General features: G+C 55.9%; 1 protein-coding gene across 2 annotated transcripts; it reads right to left on the bottom strand.

Moving 5' to 3' along the window:
* Positions 1 to 455: 455 nt before the first annotated feature.
* Positions 456 to 7534, bottom strand: PGAM5 (PGAM family member 5, mitochondrial serine/threonine protein phosphatase). 2 transcript variants are annotated; one of them, XM_029224061.1, is made up of 6 exons: positions 7099 to 7534; positions 4568 to 4746; positions 3486 to 3611; positions 3334 to 3422; positions 3085 to 3218; positions 456 to 1401 (listed from the first exon to the last, which is right to left on the bottom strand). In XM_029224061.1, exons 1-6 carry the CDS (start codon positions 7287 to 7289, stop codon positions 1251 to 1253), a joined length of 870 nt encoding a protein of 289 aa, XP_029079894.1. In that variant the 5' UTR covers positions 7290 to 7534; the 3' UTR covers positions 456 to 1250. The 2 variants fall into 2 exon arrangements, with proteins under 2 accessions (XP_029079894.1, XP_029079901.1); XM_029224068.1 differs by having other exon boundaries at positions 3085 to 3215; positions 7099 to 7320.
* Positions 7535 to 9014: the final 1480 nt, after the last annotated feature.

The following is a 9014-nucleotide window of genomic DNA, read 5'->3' as shown; positions in this document are numbered from 1 at the left end:
ACACGTGGTGCCGCCTCTGGCTTTTCTGGTCTCAGGCGTTAGCACAGCCCCTGGATAACTTGTCTGAACTATTTCGACAGAATGGTGTGTGCTTGCTGCTTTTACTTACCGAGCTCACTGTCGTGGGTCAGGGCCTCTCACTGAGGCCCCTGGTGGGCAGACACCCTGCAAAACTGTCAGCCCGGGGCGCACAAAATACTGGGGAAGGAGCTTTCTGCTCAATCTGTCTCAGCAAGTTTGGGGCTGTTATGCTGCACAGGCTTCCTGCTTCCTTTAAAACACTCACAATGAGTACTTTGAAAAACCAGTAAAACACAATTTCATTTTGTAGGTATTTCCAAAATTGACAGAAATGGATTGAATATCCCAGTTAGTTGCACTGATTGCAAAAATGTTCATAACCACTTCATAGACATCGTACTTCCTCCTAAATAAACGGAGATTTGGGATGGACGTGTTGTATCTAAATATTTTAATCCACAAGCATAAAAGATTAATCGCCACAGGCAAACAAGGACTGAACTGTCAGCCAGACACTTTACTGAAACAGGGCCCCTCCTGGTCCGTCACTGCCCAGCCCCTCCCACGAGAGCAGCAGGTCGAGTCACCTCCCTCACCTGCCAAGGTGCCCCTCCTCTGTGTCGGCCTAGCAACACACGTGAGTTCAGATCCAACAGTGTCAGGGCTGTGTGACTCAGGAGTGAGAAATGGGTTTTCAAAACAAGAACCAGATGAGGAAAATCTTCAATCGATGAAAACTTAAGTGACAAAGAGTTCTAGGAAATGAAAACAGTGTAAAAAGCAGCGAAATAAGTTATGAATGGAAGAAGCGCTGGCGCCCACCTCCTCCTGCCTGACGGGCTCTGCTGACGGACAGCTCGCTGCGGCGTCTGCCGCGGCCCCTGTGGGGACGGCATCTGGGGGCCTCGTCCAGTCCCTGAAACAGGCCTGAAACAGGCCTGCTCGTTCCTGTTCCTGAAACAGGCTCATCCTGGTGGACGAGAGTGAGGCCAAGACACTGCAAGAGACGAAGCTGATCTGACCTGAGTGCTTCCCTTCTGCATCCTGGGCCAGAAGCTCAGTGCTGCAGCACTGCTTCGTGGATCCTTCTTCTCTCCGGCTGCTGCGCCCTGGAGCCCTGGCCCTGCGGCGCGGCCTGTGGGGGGGCAGGGGAGGAGCCCGCGGTCTCGGTGGCACCCACACCAGGCCGGCATGGGGCTGAGGAGGAGAGCGGGGTCTCGAGGTGGCCCTCAGGAGCGAGAGATCTTGTCAGGAGGCATGAATCCCGTGTCCCCGAGGGTCCTGAGAGCCACTCGGCCATCTGGCCGGACTACCAAGTGGGTAATGCTGCCGTTGTTGAGGGAAAGGCGGAGCCAGCCTTCTGGAGGGAACTGCAGCGCCCTGGAGGAGAGAGCACAGGCTGGGAAGGGGCCCACCCCAGATGACAAGGCCTCAGGGGACTTCCCTGGGGCTGGGGCCAACACCTGCAAGTCCCTCCCATTTTCAAATGGGGTTTCTCAGAGGAAGGAACTGTCGGGTGGATGTCAACCCATCAATCAAACAAGGGGGAGGTAACAGCCCAGCCCCTCTGGGACGGGGAGACCAACCCAACTCAAGGCTTGCACGTGAGTCACAAACACACTAGTTAACAAATGCATGCAACTGAATTTGTTCTTCCAGTGTCACCAAAAGGGGACGGGGGCAGCCGGAAGGTGCGGCAGGGGCAACCCACAACCCCGGAGCACTTCCATGCTCTTAACGCTTCTTAGGCACAGTTGGTATTTGCTGAAGAGCCCAGCAGGACTATGGCCTCCGTCCGAGCCACCGGACCCCTTTATGCCCCAGGACACTGGGGTGAACAAGTGGCATCCCTGTGGCTCGCCATCAACTGGCACTCCCTCTGTTGAGAGTTTTGCCGACTTGAAGGATTAACTACCTACACGCTGATTTTTCAAGGCTCAGCGTCACCCTCACCGCTTTCAAAACTGCCCTAAGTTAGGGAGCAGAGCACCCTCACGTGTCCCGGGGGCACAGGCCGCTCCCGGCCCTGACGTCTCCGGCCGGCCCTCAGCACTGGGGTCAGTGCTGTCCCGGGATACGGCAGGACGCGTGTTCACACAGCCCTGAAGTCGCCCTGAGTGGCACATGGGCTCGGGCTGCCCTCGTGAGAAGGGGTACCCCCTCAGCTCCTGAAGCACCTGCGGAGCACCTTCAATGGCCCCAGGGGAGGCTGGGTCCCCACTTGCACTAAGTGGGATGTGGTCAAACACACGAGCACCCAGCTGGCCTTCCCAGGTCCAGGGCCCTCCGTGACTCTGCCTGGGGCTCAGCGCAGGCATCACTGTGAGGGCCCTGGACCTCTGGTGCCAGGACGAAGGGACCTGGTTGCCCCACGGACACAGGAGCCCCGCAGGAGCAGCTGAAGCTGCCAGGGACTAAGGCGCTCACGGGTTATCACCCCACACAAAACAGATCCGTGGGTCCTTCGTCACATACATTCCAATTAACAAACAAAGGGACATATGAAACCATTAAGCAAACACCACGCGCAACCACGGGGGCAGGAGCCATCGACAGGTGCTGAAACCAGTTGGGGGACCTCAGGGAAACGGGCGCTCGCGTTGCCTCCTACAAAGTGGGACTTCGCAGCGGGAATGGCAGCGCACAGCGCCTAAACCAAGCGACCACGTCAGCATCGCCCGGGAAAGGCCGCCCACGGGGGGGCACCTCAGTCTGGTCTGTTCCCAGCAAAAACATGCAGTCGTGAGAAAGCCGTTCTACCAGACCACCGGCTGCGCCTGGCGGGCACCATCAGACAAGAGGTGGGGGAGCCGCGCTTGGGGCACAGGCCGGCGGGGGAGGGGGGAGGCGGGGCCGTGATGGGGTGGGGCACATGCGGGGGGCGGGGCGGGAGGCGGGGCCGTGATGGGGTGGGGCACAGGCCGGTGGGGGGAGGGGGAGGTGGGGCCGTGATGGGGTGGGGCACAGGCGGGGGGCGGGGCGGGAGGCGGGGCCGTGATGGGGTGGGGCACAGGCCGGCGGGGGAGGGGGAGGCGGGGCCGCGGCGCCCCGTTGGGGCCTCACCTGCACACGATGTAGCGGATGACGTTGGCGTGGCAGATGAAGATCTCGTAGCTGTCCTCCTGCTGCTTGGCGTCCGCCCGGTGGATGTAGTTCCGGAAGGCGGCCTCGATCCGCGCCCCGTCCTCATAATACTGCTGGGGGCAGAGGGAGGGATCGTCAGTATGGAGGCAGTGCGCGGGCCCGCCGCCGGGAGCCCAGGGGCGGAGTGGAGGCCGCTCCCGGGGAAGGCCACCCGGGGGGAGTTTTTACCACAGCCTCCGGCTTCCAGTGAGACACGGGGGGGTCAGGCTCGATGGGGGCGCCTTCCCTCAGCAGGTCTGTGCTGACCTTGCAGACGCCTGCGGAGAGACACAGGACTCAGGCCCCTTCAGGAGCAGCCGGCCCGGGGGCGCCTGGCTCACCTGGCAGGTGCTTGCTGATGATATCCGTGGTTTCTGTTGCACGGGTCATGGAGGAATGCACGATTTTATTAAACTTCAACCCCAAGCTTGCAAGTCGGAGACCGGTCAGTTCAGCCTGCTCACGACCTTGAAGGCGGAATACACTGGAGAATTACACGTCGCCGGAGTCCCTGTTTGTTTACTTCACAAATACTTCAGTCCTTACCAAGCACCACTAGGTTTGGGGGACAAGACGGGCAGCCCCTCCCGGGGCTCAGGCCTAAGGAAGGGGCCAGGCTTTCAACAGGTAAAATCAATGAGACAAACCAGCCACCTTCAGCCCCATAAAGAAGAAACATTGAAGACAACGGCCATGGTGGAGGCTGGCTGAAGTTTGGGTGGGGTCCTGTTTACTATTTCTGGGTCCCCCACACCATTCCTACTCAACTTTGTCCAAAGATTGGGTGTCAGTGCGCCAGTGACCACCTGCCACTCAATCACCACCACCAGGTGTTAACACGTGAGGACAGACGGCCTCAGCACTGCTGCAGCCTGGGTGCAAATACAAATGCTTTTCCTCAAATGTATCTTAGAATCCAGTCGAAATGCCCTTGGAAAGTCAGTTTCAGCTGGATGCACGATACCACAGATGCAGCTTTACTTCCACCCGGGCCTGAGGACAGGCCAGCAAGCCCCTTCACACAAGTGGGTGCTATCTCATTCAACAGAGAGATTTTTTAAAATGTAAACTCTATCTCCAACCTCCCTGCGTTTCCTTGCTAGGAATTTCTCCTACAGACAACATGAGCACAAAGACCGAGGCGGTCCCGCCCGGCGGCGCGGGGCAGCTGAGACCCGCCACCGTTTATGAGGAAGGCTCTCCAGCAACTAGGTCAAGCCAGGAGCACCGGGCGGGGCCGCCTCAGAGAGCCTCGTGCCTGCGGGCAGGATCCACCTTAACGAGGACGTTTTCAAAGCCTGTGTCAGATTTGGCTGATTATTACTAATAATGACAAGGCTCGCATCTGGGTCGAGAACACCTGACACAGGTCCAAAGAGGCCCAGCGCCCCAAGGGCACCTTCAAGGAGGCCCAGCCACGTACCCAGGGGCGTCAGCGTGCGGTCCTTCTCCAGGGAGGCGTCCACGTGGTACTGGGAGTGCCTGATGAGGAAGATGTGCCGTGTGGCCTTGGCCTTGTAGTGGTCCAGCCTGGACGCCAGCTCTTCTTCTCCGGGCTCCAGGTTCCTCTTCCGCAGGTTGACCAGGGACAGTGGTTCTCTCCTGATGCAGAAATACGAGACGGTGTGTCCTGTGCCCCTGCTCACAAGTCACCCCCAGTCTTTCTGACAGAGGGGCTTCCTGGGTTGGTGAGGCACAGGGGAGGAGCCAGCGCCCCCCCTTCTCTTGGCGCCAGGCCCGCCCTGGGCGGCTGGATGTGAACAGAAGACAGGCGAAGCTATTGTGCTGCCCACGTCCTTGTGAGGAAACTGACAGTCACAGCAAGGGGACCAGGGACGCGGAGAAGAGGAAGGAGTGTCTGTGGAAGGGCAGCTGGGAAATGCCCACAGGGTGGCCTCACTGACGGGGACGCTGTGCTGCCCAACAGTAGCCACTGACCATGTGGCTACTTAAATTCAAAATCATGAAAATTAAATACAATTAAAACTCCATTTCCCCAATCACACTAAACACATTTTCAATGTTAGTAGCACATGGGATAATGGGCATCACATCGGACAGTGAGGAAAATGCTCCCGTTACCACGGAAAGCCCCTGGATGGCCCTGCTGGAATGCTGGGAGGGAGCTGCAGCAGAAAAGATGCTGAGACACCAGCAAGTCTGGTGAAGACAGGCACTCTGATGGCTCATTGGCCTCAAGCTAACAGAAATTACATGCCTGTGAGACCGGCAGAGCTGGGAAAAGAATGTACTCAGCTGAGGCAGTGCTGGAAGAATAAGTTTTGAGGGGAATAATGGTGAATTCACGGGTTCTGCTTGGGCCGTGAGAACCTGGGGAACCTGGGGTGCCTGTAACATGGCCAGGCCGAGATGCCACACTGGCGGTCACGTGGGAGCTGGGGCTGAGCCAGAGAAGACATCTGGGACCTACAGGCACAGATGCAGGAAGCCTGGCTCCTCAGAAAGAGGCTGGAGATTTCACTGGATGAGGCCCTGGAACTTTCTAGCATGGACACCACCCCCCTCACGCCCCCATAAATCTAGACTTGGCAAGCAAATACAGCATGTTGGCCTCATACAAGGCTGGAGTCCGGCTCTACCTCAAGTCAGTCCTTTAACCTCAGAGTGACTCTGTTTCCTTAAAAAGGCCCAAGAAATTCACAAGATTGTACTGATGTCTGAAAAAGAGAATATGACCCCAGTCTTATCCCAATTGAGGAACATTCTATAAAATCCCTGATCAGCCCGCTCAGAACTGTCAAAGTCATCAAAACAAGTCAAGTCTGAGAAACCGTCAAAGCCTGACTGTCCTGTGGGATCCAGGAAGACACAACGGACAACATGTAAAAACTGAGGAAATTTCAATAAAGTACGGACGTCAGTTAAAAATATCGTATCTATACTGGTTCACTGATTGTGACAAGTGTCCCATATTAGTGTGAGGTGTTAACAACAGAGGGAATTAAGTGTGGAGTATACAGGTACTCTATCATCTTTTTCTGTAAATACAAGACGATTCTAAGATAAGTTTACTTTTCAAAAATTAAAGGTTAAAAAGAATACCTATGAAGTTCCCGATACAACTAGGCCAGCAATAAATATTGGATCTGTGCCCCACACTCAAAAGAGTGTCAAGGAGTGAAGAGCTGGGACTGGGTAAACCATCCCACAACCCAGAGCAGTGCTGTCCAATAGAAACAGAACACCGGCAACATACGTAATTTAAAATTTCCAAGTGGCCACATTTACAAAGCAGGAAAAAACTGGTGAAATTTCAGTAACTCACTTTATTTACTCCAGCATACCAAAACTACTATCGTTTCAATACAGTATGTTAAGTTCTGCACTGCTCTGGTTTTTAAATTTAATTAACGTTAAGTAAGACTAAAAATTGCTTCCTGATCACAGGAGCCACACTCAAAGGGCTCAATAAGAACACTGACAGCGCGCGGCCAGGTGGGACCGGGACCCCTGGACCTCACGTTCCTACTCAAGATGGCTGCTGGTCCTGTCCCCGCGAGGCCGCCTCGCGGAGGCCCCTTCCAGGGCCCATCTCCACCTCGCCGTCTCAGCTGTATCGCAAATATGGGACCAACGTGCCGTCACCCAATCTGAGGATTCAGAAGTTGGGAAACGGAAACAAGGACAAGAGCCCTACAAAGGTCCAAGCCCTCCGTCTAGGACTGAAAACGACCACTTTGGGCTTCCCTGTGCGCCAGGCACTGTCCCTGGCAGCACGGTGCTCCTTCCTCAAATCGACTCCCTGGGCAGACGAGGAAACTGGCGCTCAGAAGAGGAGTCGAAGGACGCCCCACGTCCACAGCCACCCTTGCGGCCAGAACCGAAAAAGAAACCCGCACGCAAGCCTGCCCCGCCCGCCCCTCCGCGGAACCGACCACACCGACCGGCCGGAACGGCCGGGGCCCGGGAAGGCTCCCGCCGCCGGCCCCGCACCTGTCCCAGTTGGGGTCCCAGACGCCGGGCCCGGGGCGCGCGGCCCCCGCCCACGCCGGCGGCTCGACCACGCGCGGCTCCGCGTCCCCGCCCGCGCGGGTCTTCCCCACTGCCACCGCCGAGAAGAACACCGCGGCCGAGCCCCCGGCCAGGCCGCAGGCCGCCAGCTGCAGCGCCTGCCGGAACGCCATGCCGGCCCGTCCCACGCGGGGCCGCGTCGACTCCGCGCAGGCGCTTTCGGGCGCGGACGGCGCGCCGCAAGGGACAGGCTTCGGCGGGCGCGCGCTTCCGGCCGCCCGGCTGCGCGGGAGAAGCGGGAGTCGCCGGGATGGCCCTGCCTGCCGCGGGCGACTTCCGGGAACGAAGGCGGAGCCCGGTGGTGGGCGGTGGTTCTGAGACCCTTCCCTCGACCCGCTGCGGGGGGCCCGGGGCGGGAGTCGTTCCTGCCTTCGAGCAGCTAGTGCTCACGCGGCGTCCCCGGGGAGCCGCTTGGACGGGGGCGCAACGGGAGCACCGAAGCCGGCGCCGGGCGGCTGGGCCGGGTCAAATGCGGGAAGAGCCCAGGGGGAACCCGTGCCCCGCAGATGACTTGGGGTTCTGGTTTAAGTGAACTGGGAAACTCCCGCAGGGTTTGCTGGTTGCCTTGTTTTTACTGTGGCAAAATACACATAACGCAAAATTTACCATCGTAACCGTCTTTTAGGTGTACAGCTCAGGGGCATTAAGGACATTCTCTTTGTTGTGCAAGTATCACCACCATCCCTCTCCAGAACTTTCTCATCTTCCCAAACTAAAATTCTGTCCCCGTTAAACACTTAACTCCCCATCCCCTTCCCTCAGCCCCTGGCACCCACCACCCTACTTCCTGTCTCTATGAATTTGCTCCAGGGACCCCAAAGAAGTAGGGTCAGACAGTATTGTCCTTTGCGGACTGGATTATGTCACTTAATGTCCTCAAGGTTCATCTGAGTCGTAGCATGTGTCAGAATGTCCTTCCTTTTTTTAAGGATGAATAATACTCCATTGTATGGATGGACGACATTTTGTTTATGCATTCATCCATCAATGGACATTTGGGTTGTTTCCCAGTTTTAGCTACTATTGTGAATAACGCTGCTGTGAACATGGGTGTGCAATCTCTCTTCAAGTCCCTGCTTCTGTTCTCTTGGGTGTATATACAGAAGTGGAATTGCTGGATCATCTTGACAGACTTTTAAATGGGGAAGTGATACGATCTGATTTACATTTTTAAAAGTCACTCTGGATTTTGAAGAATAAATGTATTCCACAGAAATACCCAGACCTCTGCTTAAGCATGGTGTCTTGAACCCATATATTTATGTCTCCTTCTTCCAGAAGGTCGCTTATTAAAATAATAGCAAAAAAATTTAAAAAGACAAATCTACAAGGACATACTTGAGTCCACAGAAGAAACAAAGCCAAGAGATCAGCTGACAAAATTTTGGAAGCTGGAAATCAGATTGTTATTGATCTGAGGAGATGGAATATCTGTTGCCTGCACTGAGGGAAGCCAAGAAGCAATTTCATCTATTCCAGTGAGTCTGGCAGAGCCTGGCCAGTTACAGTTACTAGCCCCACCTCTGAGCTCTGAGGACACAGCAGGACTGACTGAAAACCTGAGAGGTTGCACTCTTCATCCCCTCCATCACCAGTGTATTCAAGTGACTACCTCACCTCCAACATGGCAGAAGACTAGAGAACTTTCATTACAGAGGATCTGAACCAGAAGGCCTCTGGATCTGAGAACACCTGACAGGTGAGACTGGGCTGCAGTAATAAAGATGAAATTATATGAAGTTCACATACTAATAGTAGGACTCTAACCCCTTTTCTCCAGTTAGCCACAAGAATGTTGGCCACTGTGCTTATACCATGCTCCCCTACAGCCACCACTC

This window comes from Monodon monoceros, unplaced genomic scaffold (assembly GCF_005190385.1).
Source record: "Monodon monoceros isolate NGI ecotype Baffin Bay Population unplaced genomic scaffold, NGI_Narwhal_1 Super_Scaffold_1, whole genome shotgun sequence".
NCBI lineage: Eukaryota > Metazoa > Chordata > Mammalia > Artiodactyla > Monodontidae > Monodon > Monodon monoceros.
Note: the sequence above shows the minus strand (reverse complement) of the source record. Positions and strands in the feature narration are given on the sequence as shown.

Bases quoted from the DNA above. Each gene is read 5' to 3' on its own strand.
- PGAM5 (XM_029224061.1), bottom strand. From the start codon at position 7,289: ATGGCGTTCCGGCAGGCGCTGCAGCTGGCGGCCTGCGGCCTGGCCGGG. The intron at 4,747-7,098 runs GTGCGGGGCCGG...TTTCTGCATCAG, and splicing joins TGGGACCCCAACTGGGACAG to GAGAGAACCACTGTCCCTGG. The intron at 3,423-3,485 runs GTGAGCCAGGCG...GTCTCTCCGCAG, and splicing joins CATCAGCAAGCACCTGCCAG to GCGTCTGCAAGGTCAGCACA.